Source organism: Triturus cristatus, chromosome 5_1, assembly GCF_964204655.1.
Source record: "Triturus cristatus chromosome 5_1, aTriCri1.1, whole genome shotgun sequence".
NCBI lineage: Eukaryota > Metazoa > Chordata > Amphibia > Caudata > Salamandridae > Triturus > Triturus cristatus.
Window position 1 is genome coordinate 93489612 of NC_140587.1, and position 19851 is coordinate 93509462.

The window sequence follows — 19851 nt, forward strand, 5'->3', positions numbered from 1 at the left end:
TTTAAGTGCCTCACAAAGGCGAAAACAGAATATGGTGGAAAAAAGTGAATTTGAGTAGTTGTTTCCACAGGAGTCAGGGGTCGGTGAGGATAGTCTATAGTATCTCAGAAGTACAGCTTTGCCAAACTGCAATTTTGCATAACCGTGAGCATCCCAACATTAGTGCTTCGAGAAGCAATGCAAAGGGAAACCTATAAGTAAAGACAATACAAGGTTAGCTCACTCTGAGGAACCGTGAAAGTCATTGGTGGAAATTGTTTTGAAAGCCTTTTCAAGATCTAGCCGCTATTGTAAGTCTGAGCAAGAAACCATGATCTGCACAATGTAAGTGGGATGAAATCAATGATCTGGAGAATATAAATAGGCTGAAATCAATGATCTGGAGATTATAAGCAGGCTGAAATCAATGATCTGGAGAGTATAAGCAGGCTGAAATCAATGATCTGGAGAATATAAATAGGCTGAAATCAATGATCTGGAGATTATAAGCAGGCTGAAATCAATGATCTGGAGAGTATAAGCAGGCTGAAATCAATGATCTGGAGATTATAAACGCGCTGAAATCAATGATCTGGAGATTTTAAGCAAGCTGAAATCTATGATCTGGAGAGTATAAGCAGGCTGAAATCAATGATCTGGAAATTATAAGCAGGCTGAAATCAATGAAATGGAGATTATAAACGCGCTAAAATCAATGATCTGGAGATTATAAACGCGCTGAAATCAATGATCTGGAGATTTTAAGCAGGCTGAAATCTATGATATGGAGTGTATAAGCAGGCTGAAATCAATGATCTGGAGAGTATAAGCAGGCTGAAATCAATGATCTGGAGATTCTAAACGAGCTGAAATCAATGATGTGGAGATTATAAGCAGGCTGAAATCAATGATCTGGAGATTATAAGAAGGCTGAAATTAATGATCCTGAGATTATACACCAGCTGAAACCAATGATCTGGAGATTATAAGAAGGCTGAAATTAATGATCCTGAGATTATACACCAGCTGAAACCAATGATCTGGAGATTATAAGCAGCCGGAAATTAATGACCTGGAGATTATAAACAGGCAGAAACCAATGATCAGGAGATTATAGGATGGCGGAAACCAATGATCAGGAGATTATAGGGATGGCGGAAATCAATGATCAGGAGATTATAGGATGGCGGAAACCAATCACCAGGAGATTATAAGCAGGTGGAAACCAAGGATCAGGAGATTAGAAGAAGGGTGGAAACCAATGATCAGGAGATTATAGGATGTCTGAAATCAATAATGTAGCGATTATAAGCAGGCGGAAATCAATGACCAGGAAAATATAAGTGGGCTGAAATCCGTGATCAAAGCAATATAAGCAGGCTGATATTTCAGCCAAGTGTCTATGTACCGTACCAATTTTCAGTCCATCCTATACTAGCATAACTGCAAACAAAGACGACAAACGATTTATCATGACACCATTTAGAGTAGCATTTAGAATGGGACACATCACCTTTGTGGAAGGTCTTCAAGCTGAAATAGGAACCTCTACCGCCTCCAAATGCCAAGCACAACTCAATAGAACTAATCTCTTACGTGTTTAATGATTCCTTTACGCAAAATCGGTACTCCTAGGGCAAGCACAGCACTCTAAGGAGCTGCAGTTGCCTGTGAACCAGGGCTTTAGTGACAGTCATTCTAATATTGAACTATTTGTAGCTGTTCATACAGCACCCATAATGCTCCTTCAAAATATGTAAATACATGCAGAGGGAAGCAAGATTGAAGATGCAAAATGTTCACAAAATATATTGGCCACTTAAAAAAAGTATAGTTACCGTTCTGCTAAACAACTTGTGCAATTTTTAGGAGCAACTTTATATACCATCTCACTAATGAAAAATTGAAAAAAAAGATCTTAGATGCGCGAGTATCACACAGATCCACCTCTAACTTAAATTTCTGAAAGATGAAGTCTTTGGTTTCCTGCAGCAACTTCCATTTGTCGTTGCCACCAATAAGGATAGATGATCCCCTCAAATTCAAATGCCTACTAACTTGGTTCTCCTTTGCTGCTAATGCAAAACATTGCTGTTTTGTCCATTAACACCTGCACCTTCTTTCCTTGAAATCGTAGGAGAAAGGCCTCTGATGCGAATAGCAAGATAACTAGACCATAAACCATTGATGACAACCTTCTCCAAGCGAGCTCCTCAGCCTGGGAGATCGATCTACCACTACAGCGAACTGCATCAAAATGGGTCTGAAAGGTTCCAGCTTAACATGCTTCAGGAGAGACTACACCACTGTAATTCTGAAGTCAGTTCTGGTTATAGAAAAATCATATCAAACTTGTTCCTCCACAGGCATATACTCTACAGCAATGGTCCAATCTACAAGGGGAAATGAGCAACCAGAAAGATGCAGAGTTCAGAGAGTCTGACAGCCATAGAATTAAAAGGTGTATTTCTCAGTAAGAGCAATAACAGATGGTGAAGGTGCTACATTTTGTCGGGAGCAGGGACGATAGCTTGAAAGTTTGAGTCCAGAGTTCTCGTATGGTATCAGACAAGCTTTCTTCTTTTCAGTGACGGAAAAACCTAGATGATTCAAATGGTGACAGCAGATCATAAGAACCCAGATCAGAATCCAGTCATCTAGATAAGGACTGATGTGTAGTCCCACACAGTGCAGATATTCAACCACTGTAGACTCCAAACAGGCTTAAAAATAACAGTGGAACCTTCTCACTGCCAGCACCTAACCCACTATTGCTCCCAAATTTCTATCCCTTTTTTTTTTTTTTTTTTTTAATACTTCCAAGGGTATATGCGCACACCGAACAGCACCCACCGTCACAATGCTTGTTCCTACAGGAACTCAATAATTTCAAACAGAAGCACAGGTGCACTATACCACATCAATCAGACCAATTGGGACAGTTAAACAGTCCAAATCCAGGCAATAAGAAGGGGAGAGTTCCTTGATTTTGTCTCTTTATTACAATTTCTTGTTACGTGGTAATAGAAACACAACACAGCAGACGCGTTTAGTCCTGATACAGGACTTCTTCAGGGCGTTAGATACGAGAGTCAAAGAGCCTCCATAGATAGTGAATAGTATAAAAAAAAGATGATGTCCTCAAGGTCATAATCCCATCCAGAAAAATAATTGAGCAGAGATTACAAGGCCGTCCAGTTGTAAATTACCGGCAACTCTAAATTCCACCCTGTGGACCCACAGGTAATACTTCCGAATTCTCCGCCGTCAAATTTTTTGAGCAGACAATATAGTCAGTTCTCCAGAGAGTCAAATACACGTCAAGGTCTCGATGGAATGATCAAGTTCATAGGATGAATATGTATATTATTTAAAAGTAATATTACTGGACCTATAATCCATGTCCAGATAGCCGGAATAATTGGTAATAATAATTTTCAATGAGTCGAATAGGGTAGAACAACCAAGATCGTAATACGATGGTCACGATCGGCACGGGAATACAGCAGCAGGACTTCCTCCGGCCAGACGTATCTAACGCCCTGAAGAAGTCCTACATCAGGACGAAACGCGTCGGCTGTGTTGTGTTTCTATTATCACGTAACAAGAAAATGGAATAAAGAGACAAAATCAAGGAACTCTCTCCTTCTTATTGACTGGATTTGGACTGTAACTGTCCCAATTGGTCTGATTGATGTGGTATGGTGCACCTGTGCTTCTGTTTGAAACCACTATAGACTCCTTTGCAAATACCCGTGGGGTTACACCAAGGCTAAAAGGAAAGACAGTTCTTGCTGCTTAAAAGAGGAATTTCCAATGACCTCCTGATGGAAAAGTGAACTTATGGCTCTAAACTCAAGTGAGATAAACCTGTCCTGCTCCTTCCAATAAAACGTACACAATATGTTGTAACTATACAATCCTCAATTTTTCATCCTTCAAAATCTGTTGAGGAAGCGGAGGGCAAAACTTAGCTGCATACATTCCCCACGACCCTTCTTGGGAATTGGACCGGAGCAACCCTTGTTCATCTCGGATACAGAAACTCAATCTACTGCCCCTCTCCCTTCAAGCACAAAAATGCATTTCTTTCATGATGGTGGTAGTGGATGTGTAGGAGCAAACTGGCGTTCAGGGGCAGGTGAAGGATCTTAAAAAGGGATGGAGTAACCGGAATGTACGATCTCAAGCACTGAGCACTCTGATGTGTTTCCTGAAGTTTAAGATAAGACAACCCAATGCCCTGATGGGAGATTTGCGATTCTGCTCAACAGTGTTGTGGGAGTAGAGGAGGACGAAGGTAGTTGCTCACAATCCCTGCCCTTTGCCTCTGCCCTATAATGTTGAATTTACTCAATGAAGAGGCCCACTCCAGAGCTTTAGCACGGGTGCTTCCTTACTTTAATATTTCAAGAGAATGGTCTGCTTTCTCACTAAATAGGTTTTGGGCATTAAAAAGGGACAAGGAACAGCAGGCATTAGACATCCCTGAAAAGTCTATAAACCTCGCTGACTTGTTGGATGAAAGGACTACCCTGGAGTTACTGTCACAACTGCATAAGTGTCCAAGCCCATCTACAAGGACTGCTTGGTTGCATTAATTCTATCCTGGAGCAGCCCACGGAAGGAACCACATATTGGCTCAGTTATACTGAGAGCAGCATGTGCAGCCATCTCCCACAACGTACTGGTTGCATTACAAGTCAAAGGCACAAAAACATTGCATCCTGCATTACTTATGCTCTTATTCTGGTGGAGCTGTAGGGAAGCAGTTTTCTCCAAACTTGGCAGACGACGACTGCCTGAAGGGCTTTGTCAGCGCTGGTCTATAATTTCTCAAATCATGCCTGGAAACTGTACAGGAGGCTAAGAGTTTTCCTAACCAACTTGAAAGTGCCTCTTACAAAGGCAAGACTACATCCGGGGCCTGTCTGTCAAAATTTCTGTGAACAAATGTGTCTTTGATTGGTCACTGTGGAGCAGAACCCTTAGCGTTTCTGCTTCTTCCTCAACTACAGCGGCAAAGCTAGCCTCCCCCACTGATGTTGTCCCTTCTGGAATATGGAGGTCTAATCCACTGGTATTCTGGAGATCAACATGTAGTCATGAACTCCAATGCTCTGGAGTCAAACATTGTGTCACTGACAGCACCCACATCTGCTTTCAGGTCTGGCTCTGAAAACACAATGTCATACAGGTACTTAGACCAATCATTTTGATAATGTTAAGCATTCCCCTCTCTGCTATCTCATAAGCAGACATCTTTTTTACAGACTGACTCTGGTTGCATATTTTGTGCTCCTCTTTCTAACTTTGAACTATTTTACGTTATCACTATCTTTCGTTGGTGCTCTCTGTGCCGAAGGCAGCACTCTCGGGATACACATTAGTTGTAAACTGAAGCTGCAGTCTGCTGCCAAGTGTGCTTTGTCTGTTTAGCTTTTTTGCTCAAGTGTTTAGTTTCACTGTTCTACTTTAAGCAATAGAGCATGCCTTTCCATCATACTTTGAGGTCTTGAAAAAAATGGAACATTGTCCTTGAGTCAACAGTCTGCAACAGAATACGGTTACTGCCTCCTGCCAGTATGATATCCTTACATAAACAACTGGACTCTCCTTATTGCTGCGGCTTGTGTGGTGAAAGTTTAGGTCATGGTTTTTCTGCCTGAGCCTTTGAAAACATTATTTTTAGATATGTAATCCCTATGATGGACATTAACTGCACAATACTTAGAGTGCAGACATTCGTGGGCCACCCGCTTCAGACTGGAATCGCGCCTACTGCTATCCCCTTCAACAGTTCCCTGGAGCTACTAGAAGGGATCTGTTTGACAATGGACAATACGGAGTGTTCAGGCAACCTGCAAAAAAAACAAGAGGGAAAGGTTTGGTCCTTGCCTTAATAATACTGGAATTTCACTCTCCTACCATCGAAGTTCAGCTCGTCTTTTGGTTCTTTTACACATTGTCCAAGGGCAGCACCACCACACGGTCTGCAATTGTGGTACGCACAAGCGTCTGTCTGTTGAACGCGCTACAAAAAAGGTTTCTGTAGCATTCACATAATACTGTGATATGGATACCATTTCTAGTTTGTGTTGACATCATATGCTGGCGCTGTAGGGGTGTCTTTGTAAAGGCTTTATTTTACCAGAAATTCTTAGAATGTATAAGTGTAAGCATTCCTTAGAATGTTTTAAGCGGAATCCAGCACGGTGCAGAGGGTGAGCTGTTGGGCTTATTGTTGAAAAAATAACTCGATAAAAATCACCCCAGACCGCTCTAGGCACAGCTCCAACTGACAAGTTAACTCTGTATCCAACATTTTAAGGAATGCCTACGCTTAAACATTCTAAAATGGATTTCTGATAAAATACAACAATCATAAACATACCCTCACAGCGTCTGCATAACATGTCAACACGAACTAGAAATGCTACCCATAGCACAGTATTATGCGAATACTACACATCAGGTGATCTACCCATACCATGGAGGCAGTAGTAAGATACATTCGAGACATGTGTAAGAGCTACTGGAGCAACAAGATTTAGGGCAGAACGTAAAAGGTTTCTTCTACTGCATTCGCTTGGATTTGGAGGACGATCCGTATTTCAGCACCTGCCCGACATTCAAATAGTTGAAGGCGAGGAGCCTGATGAGTACCAAGAATCAATTTATAAAAACGGGTCCATAGGTTGGATAGCCCACCTAGCCTAGTAGGGTCAAGGCAGAAATTCTTCAAACGAGAACATAAAGCGAATGAAGATGTAGACATATACATATCTGCATTACATAAATTAGTGGTAGAATGCCAATTTGAAAACTTCAGCGAGCAGCTTATTCAAGACCAGTTTTCTTGTCACTGTATTGATAAAACAATCAAACAAAATGTATTATCAGAATAGCTAAATGTATAGAGCCCTCTTTCGAGGCGGCGAAGAAACGACAGGACAGGACCCTAAAACAAGTGGACCAGATGCGCTGCAGGGAAAAGAAAGGTGTGTTCCCAATTTGCGAAAGCTTGCATTGGTGGCAGGGCCTTCTCAGTAGTAGCAACCAGATTATGGAACTCCCTTCCGGACTGACTTCGGTTTATACCGGCTGAAGGGGAGTTCAGGAAAGCTTTAAAGACATGGCTTTTTAGCCGTTAGCCTGGATCCATTTTCTGTTTGCTATCCTCTTCCTCCCATGTCTTGCTGGATCTCGCTAGCGCCGGGACACCTCTGCTTGAGGTAGCTGTTGCGCTTTATAAATGCCAGTGTATTGTATTGTATTGTATTGTAAAGGGAAAGTGAAGAAATCTCGGTCTTCTAACCTCACCGCACCTAAACCTCATCAGTATAATTTGTGTTTTAAACAATCTAATATTTGCTTTAGGAGTGACAACGCTTCCCATCCACAAGGGAGAACAACATAGCCTAGAAGCAAACAGGAGATTTCTGCAATACACTCGTTCCGCAATGATCCGGCAATACACCCGTCTGCAATGATCCTGCAACACACCCGGTCTGCAATTGCAATTACAATACACTCGGTCTGCAAGGATCCTGCAATACACTCCGTCTGCAAGGATCCTGCAATACACTCCGTCTGCAAGGATCCTGCAATACACTCCGTCTGCAAGGATCCTGCAATACACTCCGTCTGCAAGGATCCTGCAATACACTCCGTCTGCAAGGATCCTGCAATACACTCCGTCTGCAAGGATCCTGCAATACACTCCGTCTGCAAGGATCCTGCAATACACTCCGTCTGCAAGGATCCTGCAATACACTCCGTCTGCAAGGATCCTGCAATACACTCCGTCTGCAAGGATCCTGCAATACACTCCGTCTGCAAGGATCCTGCAATACACTCCGTCTGCAAGGATCCTGCAATACACTCCGTCTGCAAGGATCCTGCAATACACTCCGTCTGCAAGGATCCTGCAATACACTCCGTCTGCAAGGATCCTGCAATACACTCCGTCTGCAAGGATCCTGCAATACACTCCGTCTGCAAGGATCCTGCAATACACTCCGTCTGCAAGGATCCTGCAATACACTCCGTCTGCAAGGATCCTGCAATACACTCCGTCTGCAAGGATCCTGCAATACACTCCGTCTGCAAGGATCCTGCAATACACTCCGTCTGCAAGGATCCTGCAATACACTCCGTCTGCAAGGATCCTGCAATACACTCCGTCTGCAAGGATCCTGCAATACACTCCGTCTGCAAGGATCCTGCAATACACTCCGTCTGCAAGGATCCTGCAATACACTCCGTCTGCAAGGATCCTGCAATACACTCCGTCTGCAAGGATCCTGCAATACACTCCGTCTGCAAGGATCCTGCAATACACTCCGTCTGCAAGGATCCTGCAATACACTCCGTCTGCAAGGATCCTGCAATACACTCCGTCTGCAAGGATCCTGCAATACACTCCGTCTGCAAGGATCCTGCAATACACTCCGTCTGCAAGGATCCTGCAATACACTCCGTCTGCAAGGATCCTGCAATACACTCCGTCTGCAAGGATCCTGCAATACACTCCGTCTGCAAGGATCCTGCAATACACTCCGTCTGCAAGGATCCTGCAATACACTCGGTCTGCAAGGATCCTGAAGCCTCATGGCGGACACTGAGGCCATCAGGGGCAGCGTGGGGCTTTACTGGAACTAGCTGGTTCTATTTCAGGCTGTCTCTTGTTCCAGAACGCGAGCAGGAGGAGTCATGCTCCCATGCTTCTCTTACTCCCATGCTTCTCTTACTCACATCCTTCAAGTTGGTCAAAGTCAGATGCTGAGAACTGCTTTTTTGCTGCTGGCTGCGATACTGCGATGTCAATTGCTCATTCTGCGGCTTTCGCTGCTTTTTACACACCCATGTTTTCTATGGACCAGTCACCGCTGAGCTTCGATAACACACCCGGCTGATTAAATGGAGGCGTGGGAGGACTTTCTTGGAATACTGGACTTTTGCGAAACTTTGCTTAACAGGAAAGAAGCTGCAAGTGCACTGTAAATATACTAAGAGTCTATAAACCCAATATACACAGTGCTTTTAGGTCATGCTATAGACCGCTTCACCGGTTCCCTGCTAGAGCTCATGTCACCAATCTATCAAAAATAGAACAAAGTGTGGAGAAATAAATAAATAAATAGATAGATAGATAGATATATATATATATATCTATCTATCTATCTGTTGGCTGTAGAGTCTTTCCTTTTTCATGCTTGCTTATTGGCTTGAGGGGCGACTTCAGGGCGAAGGGCAGGTTAGGGCATTCATTTCGCCGATTGTTACAGCCCGCTTTACTTAAGATAAAAAAAGGTTCTAGGCTGCGTGGGAATGCCTATGCCCGCATGTCACACGTGTACCCTCGGGATATTTCAATGAAGGGCACCGGTCTCTAGGGAAGTTCTACATTTACTGTGCCCTTGGTTCGTTTCTAGATGAAAATGCAAACCGATGGCTGTTGACTCCAAGTTTGTAATTTGTTTTGCGCACAAGGGACTATTTCCATGCGCGCCGGTACATTTCACCAAACTGAGAGCGAGTGCGGACACAGGCTGCACACAGGATGTTACCTTTCACCCTATAGCCCAGCGGTTCCCAAACTGTGCGCCGCGGCACCCCGGTGCGCCGTAATGAGGAGCCAGGGGCGCCGCGACCACAATGTTGAAAAATTAAGCGAAAAGCGAGCTGAAGGCAAAAGCTGTCCCACCTGCAAAAACTGGGGACATGGTCTGTTCCTGGAGGCGTACGTGCGTGCGTACGTACGTATACGCGTCGTACGCGCATTCTCAGGCGTCGGAGGTAGTCTCCATTACTGGCATACGCATGCCATACGTACGCAGCTCTGGCGTTAGTGGGGAGTTACTGCTGCGTCTTTTGCCGCCCGCCGCTTTCTACCGCCGGCCGTCTTCTGCCGTTGCCAAGGTAAGACAGTGAAGTAAAGTTGATTACACAGTGAGACAATAATGTTCAGCCGTCGGACTGGCTGTCATGCGACCCAGAAGTACTTGAATTACGACAAATATTCTGTAAAAAATTAATAAGAGACAACGAACGCTAGGCTGAATTTACGGACGTTCTTTGAGGTAGTAGTGGTAGTCACTTGTATTGCCTCTCACATTTATTGCTGTGTAGACATGGACCGTAGTACATGTGTAATACTTTGCCATTTTATTTTTTTACGTTGACTACATGGAACGTACTCGACAAAGCAGTAAGGCCACATTTAGAAAGACTCACTAGAAACAAAAAGCGTAAAGCTCAGTTGGTAGAGCGGAGGACTGTAGTGGAGTGTCTGTTATCCTTAGGTCGCTGGTTCAAATCGGCTCGAAGGACATTTTTTTTCCCAGAATGTATTTTGGTTCTCAGTCAAAGGATAAACTGCACATTAAATGTATTGAAAAACTACCATGTCGTTCCCGTTCTACTGGTACCTTGAATTTGTGAGTCGCCCAATGTGAGTAGGAGGCTAGGAGAGTCAGTATCAGTTACTAGTGAGACGAGAGTATTTTACGGCTGATATATAAATCGGGCGATATTGAATGAAACAGCTTAATAAGCGCGCTCCAAACATGAACCGATTTATAGTGTTGAAACTGCCAAAACCGCATACTGTGCTTATAGAGGAGAAATATGCTGCTTCTTGGCGGTTTCTTCTTGTTAACAGAAATACTAACTTGATTTAATATTTTTCGCTCCAGCGAATACTTAATTACAACGAAAAGACCCGTTCTGTCTAAGCAAGGGTGTACATTCACTTTAGAGGCAAATACCAACCTGTTAACTTTCTATGCATGGTCGCTACAGCGTGGTACAATACACGTGTGTGCACGTGACACGACACATCTGCAAGTGAACGCATGGCTGACGTCTTGGAACGCTAACAATTTCACGATGGTCATTGTGTGGACATACGCAAGCATATATGATGCACGCCGAGCACTTTGGCTTTTTATTTTTACTTTTACTTTGCAGTTCAGATCAGCTGAATAAGCGCTATACGATTTCCTTTTATCAAGAAAGCAATCCAAGGCCTAATAGTAAATAAATAAAATAAAAATCAAAGTGTGAGATCTAAAGTTTTTCTTAGGAGCCTAGTGCTGGCATATTGTGGGGGCTGATGAATACCAAGGTTGCCTACTCTTGATTCCCACGCATGCATCTTTCTTCCAGCACTCCTCACTTAGTCTTTCACTCTTGCGCGTTATTTTTCAGCCACACTTTTTTCCTGCGTTACTGTTTTCCAAGCTTTGCCTACTTCCAAACTACATTATTTTCTGGAAGAGGTTAGGAAACTGGGCATTATCAGTGTTTAGTTCAGACTCTACTGACCACGAGTACTTCACTACTACTCACACCGATGGAAACAAACCTTGACAGAAATTATACTTGAAGCTTCATGAAGGCAAAGTTAGTTATACCAAACGTCCCAACCGTGGCAAACATCAAGGATGGAATGCAAGGTTCAAAAAAGTGAATAAAGAAATTAGACAGTGTTAATGTGCCTGCTGCAAAGAATGTGTATCATGCACATCACACAGTGAAGCTAGTTTAAATAGGTCAGTGCCTTTGTCAGATCTTTTGCTTAAAAGTAGTGTAGAATGTTAAAATCCTAACATGTGCTAATAACTGTCATTCAAGAGCTGCATGCAAACAGTATGGATTATTAGAGCACTATGATGTTTTCCTCCATCTTTCATTATAATCTGTTTCAAAAAGGGTTCATTTCAGTAACAAACACTCCTAATTATTAAATGGAACCCCCACTACCCTTTAAATTCTGAGTCTGTGCCTCTCCAGACTAAGCACACTTACTGTCTGCCACCAGTATGGATGACATGTGACTTACCTTGTAGTCCTCTGGCTTATGAAACATTTCCTATACACTAATTTACACACATATGATTGATTGTCTCTGTGTAATGTGTGTGTGATAAGTGCCCTGACAACTTACACTGGTATAGGTGGCACTATATAACTGATTCAATATATTTGAGAGAGAGTGGTCATGGAGACTTGAGGGGGGCACTGCTAAAGGGTGGTAGTGATGGAATCTGTGGGGCGCAAACATTGTCGCACTGGGCACCACCAGTTCTAAAGCCGCGTACTGATTTATAAATTTCTGAGCCTGCAAAATGGTTCTGCAAACTAACAGAAATAATAGATCCATCATTAGGCAGAGAATAACTTTAGTTCTATTTATACTTGTCTTACCTGGATGTTTTGTACTTCAGGCTTATTATTCCGTGGAGACTGTGGATGACACCTGGAAGAAACCTGGAAATACTTCAGCAAAGGAAAAGAAACGACGACCAGGGACTTTACAGATAGAAAGACGAGAGGAACTGATTCCCATCTTTGTGATTGACAATGAAGAGATTTCTAATGCCAAGTTCAAGTTCGTCTGAGCAAAGTGAAGTTGCAGGTTCTTCTGACAAAAAAGACGACGGGAAACGAAAGGCCAAGTATAGAAAGTACGATGACAGGTATTTGGATTATGGTTTCACGTGTGTCCGGGTTAATAACGAGGACCGTCCTCAATGTGCAATCTGTTTAAAAGTTTTGGCTCTGGAATCCATGCTTCCAAGTAAACTTAAGCGGCATCTTGAAAGTCTTCACCCAAATGTGGTCGGAAAGCCAAGGGATTTTTTTGAAAGAAAAGTTGCAGAAGCCAAACTACAAAAGTCCACTTTCTCAAAACAAACCAAAACTAATAGTAACGCCCTCCTGTCTTCATATAAAGTGGCCTATCTAGTTGCACAGAGTAAAAAACCCCACACAATTGCAGAAGAGCTGATTTTGCCTGCTGCTGTTGAGATGGTAACAATCATGATCGGCGAAGATGCGGGTAAACAGCTGCTGAAAGTGCCTCTTTCTAATAATACTATCAGCCGGAGGATAAATGATATGGCTGAAGATATTAACGATCAGCTCATCTGTAATCTAAGAGGCAAAGACTTTGCACTCCAGTTGGATGAGGCAACAGACAACCACAAAGACACCCATCTTATTTGCTATGTCAGGTTTCTATACGAAAAACAAATTGTTGAGGATTTGTTGTTTTGTAAAGAAATCAAAGGTGGAACCACAGGTCAAGACTTGTATGCGGTTGTGGATGATTTCATGCAACAGAATCAAATTGACTGGGAGAGATGTGTTGGAGTTTGTACAGATGGGGGCCGTTCAATGGCAGGATGCTACCAAGGACTTCAAGCTCGCATACGATCTAAAGCTCCTAATGCTGTTTGGACACACTGCATCATTCACAGAGAAGCACTGGCAGCAGGAAACCTCAGTGAAGAACTGCATGGTATTCTGAAAATTGTCATCAAAGTGGTAAATTATATTAAAACAAGACCATTGAAAGCAAGATTTTTTGCTAAACTGTGTGAGGACATGGGTGCGGAACACTCATGTCTCTTGTTCTATAGTAGTTCTCGGTGGCTGTCTCTAGGTAACTCCCTGCTTAGGGTGTATGAACTGAGGAATGAAATATACTCATATCTACATGGTGATGAACATTGTTTTGCTGACAAGTTTATTGATGCAGACTTTCTAATACAAATGGCTTTTCTTTCTGATCTATTTGAAAAACTGAATGCACTGAACAAGTCCTTGCAAGGCAATAATACTAACATCTTGCAACTGTCAGACAAAGTTTCAGGCTTTAAGAAGAAAGTGATCCTTTGGAAAAGCAGTCTAAGCAAAGGTGACTATAAATGTTTTCCTTCATTGGACCAATTCCTGCAGGAGAATGAGATGGCGTTAAAGGAGGAACTGAGGACAGTTTTTGTTCTGTATTTGTCTCAACTGCGTTTCTACCTTGATAAATATTTTCCAGAGGATGAAGTGGAGCCAATAAAATGGGTGAGAGACCCCTTCAACGCTGAGATACCTCAGCATTTCAACAATGAGGAAGCAGAACAGCTTATTGATGTTTCAAGTGACTCAACATTGAAAGTAAGGTTCCAGTCTCAGTCACTGCTTGAGTTCTGGTGCCAAGCTGGAGATGAATATCCAATGATTAGCAAGAGAGCCCTGCATGTTTTGATCCCTTTTGCTACTTCGTACCTTTGTGAAGCAGGCTTTTCAGCAGTTGCAGTGATAAAGTCTAAATATAGGGCAAAAATTCACCTTGAAAAAGAAATGCGTGTTGCAATCTCAAAAATAACTCCAAGATTTCAGGAGTTATGTAAGGAAAAACAAGCACATCCATCTCACTAGGATTTGTAAGGTAAATTTCGGACTCTGTTTTACCTGTTCATTGAAAAGATATTTATATAGAAATTTGTGAACTATTGTTGTGTGGTTAATAAATGCTGCATGGAAACATATGGCTATTAATCTTGTATCGTTTCACACTTAACAAAGTTTTATTAAACAGCTGTTATCTTCGTATTTTGTTACAAATATGATTATACTACCTTCATTGCATCCCAATTAATTTAAGGAAGACAACAGGAAGTACTCCCGAGGTCGAGCTTACATCCCCCCCCCCCCCCACCCGCCCACCCATAAAAAAATGTTGGGGAGCCACGGCCAACTGCCAATTAGGGCAAGGGAGCCATGGGTCCAAAAAGTTTGGGAACCACTGCTATAGCCCCTTCCGTCTCATCAACGCCTCTCTTCCCCGCTACATGACACCCGGCTTTCTTTAGGGGAGAGGGGAGGAGGAGGGGAATAGTCTTTTTACAGAACTATAAGAAATACTTTGTTTTTTCCAACAATTGACATTCCGATGTTTTCCTTCACAAGGGTCACCACTTCTTTGAGCCCAGAAGTGCTGCCTGGAGAGGAACAACGTCACAGCTGTGTACAATAATGTATAATGAGTGCACATGCAGCCCAAACACAAGGCGCGGTATGTGTTCGTCTCGTAAAGCAGCACACAGCACAGACGTTCACAGCAGGAAGAGTGTGCTTGCTGGACAGTGCTGGGCTACTGGGAGACGCGGCCAGGGGAGCGAACGCAGTGACGTGGGCTCTCGGGGCGGACAGCAGCAGCGGAAAGTGATGTCCCTGGAGGTCTGCAAGTATTTATATGCAAATAAAACCTGGGTTTGAGGCTCACAAGTCGGACGCCTTATCCGGAAAGAATGCAGTCACAGCGGAATGTGGCCAAGTGCAGGCAGTGCACCCCAAATGCTGCCTTTACTTTACTACACTACAGTCCACCCTCCTCTGTAGGGCGATGCTGGTTTACTGGCGCACTTGGCACTTTGGGATTACTTTTCTCTTATACAAGCAACAGAAGCGCAGTCTGGTGGGAAATGAGACGCTTCCAAAATTGTGTTAAGAGGAACTTGGAAGCCAGCATTAGTGGTGATGCGCATGGAATCCGCTGTCGAGACCCTTCTCTTGTCATTATCCAGCTCAAAGGTGCAGAAATATCCGTTTTTATTGGAAACTTGTAAATATTTACAGCAGTGATTAGTAATCAGTTTATTTCTTCGAGTACATCAAATGGAAGCTAGACACGGCCTACCACTGCCATCCTTCCATGGTCCGCTGGCGGGCTCCTTCCTCGCGCCCCGAATCGTCAGCGTTGCGGCTCTTCGTGATGTCCAACCCCAAGCCCTGCGGCCCTGGTGGTGGGTCCATCCTTGGTTCACACATGCCCACTCCTCTATTCCCAGAGTCTCCTTCACATGAACTCTTCTTCCCTTGAGTCAACCGACTGATGGCTTCCCCCGTCACGCCCCTTCAGCACAGCCTCAATGCCCAGCTTCCTGGATGACTTCACCAACCTCTGCGCCTCTCGCATTCAAGCCGCTCTCCACTTCAGGCGGCTTTTTGGTATGCCTCACCTTCTTTCACATCGAAGACGATAATGGATGGTCTTCATAATGCAGAGCTCAGGTTGTATTGTGAAAGTCCATACCTTCACAATACAACATTAGACATGAATCCATTGAATGTCTGTCCCTTATAGATCGCCAGGCGTGTTAAGGTCGACGCTCCCTGATTCTATGCGTCATCTTCTGTGTCACTCTGAGAATGTTAGAGTACAAACCAATCACTGGACACAAAAATGACACAAAGTGTCATCTTGCTGCTGCTAATGCCTTGAGCTCATTCGCCTGTGGCTCTGCACGTCCCAATGTCCACGCCACTGGTCTGTCACTCAAAGACTTTCCTGGATTGGTGCCGACTTCCCATGGGCGTATGAGTTCTCCAATAATACCCTGTATCACAGCTGTGTTCATAAGCACAGCTCTGCTCCCTTTTGTCAATCAACCATCTGGCGTGATCATGTCTCTACTTACTGCCGTATCACTGTTATGTTATGTTATATAATTTTATATCGCACTCAGCTACTCTGCACAGTGTCCCGGCGCGTGCAAAGGTAAAGGAAAAGTGTACCAGAGGGGAGACTAAAAAAGGAAGGTTTTAAGCTTTTTCTTGAAGATCACATGATCCTGAATGCTCCGCAACGCCTAGGGCAAAGCATTCCAAGACAGGCTGACTTTCCTGACAAGTGAACATCCGCCCAGCCTTTGACGATAGAATCTGGGGGTCTGCAGTAGAAGTTGCGAAGAGGAGCGCAACTGTCTCACTGGATTGTAAAAGACAAATCTCTTCTGAAGATAACTGGGGCCCCTGCCATAGTGGGCCCTGTGGGCGATGCAAAGAATTTTTAATTGAATTCGGGCCTCAACAGGAAGCTAGAGAAGAGAGTGCAAATGGATGCGCACACTGCACCTGTTGGACAAGCCTAGCAGAAGTCTGGCCGCAGAGTTTTGGACTACCTGCAGTTTTCTTAAGAGGTAGCCAGGAATGCCCACATAAAGGGCATTAGCGTTATCGAGACGAGATAAAATCAAGGCACGAACCACCGTTTCTTTAGCAGGTCCTGGAAGAAAGGGAGGAAACGTTCTCAGTGCTTTCAAGGTGCAGAAACACGTCCCAACGAGCTTCTTAACTTGTGTGGAGAAATTCAGATTCTCAGAGAACCAAATCCCTAGATTTTTTGCAGTATTATTCTCTGCGCTGGGCAAAGGGAAGCCAGGGGGCCACAACTTTGCTCTGAAATTGACCGGAAAGGTCCCGTACAAGAGAAACTCTGACTTCCCTTCGTTGCACTTCAGCCGAGCCTGGGCCAGCCAGTGGAAGACGGAGGTTAGACAGTGTTGCGCAGACTGAACTGATTCATAATCTCTTCCACAGGAACAAGAGCTGGGTGTCATCAGCGTAGGCCATCACCTTAGCCCCAAATGATTCCGCTGGCTAAACCAGCGGTGTAACAGTTGTTAAATAAGAGGGGACTATGGGATGACCCATGCGGGACACCAGTAGCCATCTGCTGAGGCACATAGATACACGGAGGAAGCCAAACCTGCTGCGTTCAAGCCTTGAGAAAGGACCTAATCCAGCCCGAGACAGAACCAGCAACGCCAATCTCCGAAAGGCGATTAAGGAGCAGGGAATGAGGCACTGTGTCGAATGCCGCCGAGAGGTCTAGCATGACCAAAGCTGCCCTCCCGTCGGCATCCAAACACTCTCGAATTGCCTCTGCCACCTCTACCAGAGCGGATTCTGTACTGTAGGCTGCTCGGAAGCCAGATTGAGCTGGATGCAGCAGGCCGGATACCTCCACAAAGTTAGTGAGCTGATTAGTGACTACTTTCTCGCAAACCTTAGCTAGACTTGGCAGGAGCGAGATTGGCCTGTAGTTCACGGGAACTGAAGGATCGAGAGACGGGGTCTTAAGAAGGAGGAGGAGAATCAGTGCCTGCTTCAGAGAAATTGGGACCGTGGCCTCTCGAAGGGACATGATGATTTGGTTAACTTCGGGATTAATAATGTCAGCAGCAGTGGCCAGGAGTCTGGCGGCACAAGGGTAGTTGGGAGAGCCAGCCTTCAAAGCTTTCAGAATTTTTAACGTATCAGATAAATCTACAGGAGCAAAAGTTGACAGCGTATTAGACATATCAGCCGTCGGAGGGCCAGACAAGGAAGCTGTACGCCCTCCAACAGAGGCAGAGAAGGTAGCTTGGATGCTGCAAATTTTATCCACAAAAAACTTGGAGAGAGTGTTGCACCAGGAGTCTGATACTGGCATTGCTCGCACCAGTGCACTAGGGGACATAACATTTTGAACAATTGTGAAGATTTCCTTCATATTATTATTAGCCAGGGCAATACGTGAGGCATAATAGTGGCTTTTGGCGGCTGTAATGGCAGCGTAATCATTTTTTTGTTTGGCCCCAAGTGCAAGTTTGGATACAGGACCATATCCACTGGAACGCCACGCCCTCTCCAAAACCTTGCATTCATGTTTAAGGTCTTTCAACTCATGTGAGAATCATGGTTTAAAGGGCGAGTCTCTTGCCAACTTAGACCGACAGAGCATGGCAAGAGCAGACACAGAGTCCGAGATCCAAGTTTTAAACCCATTCACATACCCCTCCAGACAGTCTTTGGGGTGGGGAAGGAGGCCTGAAGCAGCCAAGGAGCTAATAAACTGGGGAGGGTCAATTTTGCTGTAAGCCGGTGGGCGATGACAGGCAGCCGAATGAGCTGGCCGCAAGGATTCCCAGGAAAAAAAAGATCGGGAAATGGTCCGTCCAAGAGACAGGCAAGGGTTTATTGACCTGAATCGAGAAATTCGAGCAAATGTGGTCTAATGTATGACCCCCTTGATGAGTGGGATACATGACCCTTTGGCTTAGTTGGACCGATTGTAGGGAGTCAAGGAAAGCCGCAGACTCACGAGACTCCTGTTGATCCAAATGAAGGTTGACATCCCCAAGAATCAAGTAATGTGAGAATCGCACTGCTCGTTCGACCATAGCGTCTCCACATGATTTAATAAAGACACACTGTGTACCTGGAGGACGGTAAATAAGCGACCCACCCAACGTTAAGTGGGCTGAAAGCTTCACGCTAAAGTCCAAGGCTTCACACTCACCCCAGAGGCTTGAGATTTCGCTATGAAGAGCCCAATTAGCTCTATACATAATAACAAGGCCACCTCCCTTGCCTACTTGGCGATCAGCACGATGTAATTTGTAGCCAGCAGGGGAAGCCAGCGTAACAATGGGGTTGGATGATACATCTAACCAACTTTCAGTAATAAAAAGAAAATCTAATGAGTGGTCAGAGACCAGATCGAAAATATCCGCATAATGTTTCCTCACTGATCTGGCATTGATCTGGCATTAATCTAGGCAGCGGCTTAGGTGATTTTTTTTAGACATGGTGCTCAAGAAAGGCTCGCGTATAGGCATAAAGCCACAATCAGGACAAATAAAAGTCACATTTGAGTGCGGCGAATAGCTGCAATGTGATGGGCATCCTCTCTTCCGTTGTAGAGCGCTCTCGTCATGGACGCGAACCTCTTTACTGTTGTAAAATAAAATGTCCCTAAAATACACCTCTTTACAAGTCTGCTGTATTCTGAGCCCACATTGCAGCCTTAACTGAATACATATCACTGCTTGGCAGTGGTTCTTTTTAAGCATTCCATCTTTCATGTGCCCGGAAGCTCTCATTTGACCAACAAATGGAACTGTAAAAAGGCATCTCTGATGTCTTACTGTATCAGATATTGGGAGAGCCACACATAGAAAAGAGGAACAGAAGTCACCAGACACGATTAAAGTTGGGGTGAAAGCCTACCCCGATTGCAAAGAACAAGGGTTAGTTTTAGGAGTTCGGGACTCACCAGGGCCTGGGTGGTGGGGAACGGTTGAAGGTCCCTCGGCTTTGGGAGCTTTGGAATCAGGTCCTCTGGATCCACATTCACCTGGAAGAGAAGAGAGACGGGTGAAGACTAGAGGAACGCCAGAGAGGCCATCTTCACAGACAATAGTAAGACCCCCCCCCACCCGATCGCTAGTGGTCTTTTCTTCATGAACGTTTATGACTTCA

General features: G+C 44.3%; 1 protein-coding gene across 1 annotated transcript in view; it reads right to left on the reverse strand.

Annotated features, from left to right (window-relative positions):
- BOP1 (BOP1 ribosomal biogenesis factor) overlaps nucleotides 1-19851 on the reverse strand; it is a 572762-nt gene that overhangs the window by 42790 nt on the left and 510121 nt on the right. The window contains exon 9 of the mRNA XM_085604482.1: nucleotides 19646-19726. Coding sequence (XP_085460608.1) covers nucleotides 19646-19726 — 81 coding nt within the window. The remainder of the gene's footprint in view (nucleotides 1-19645; nucleotides 19727-19851) is intronic.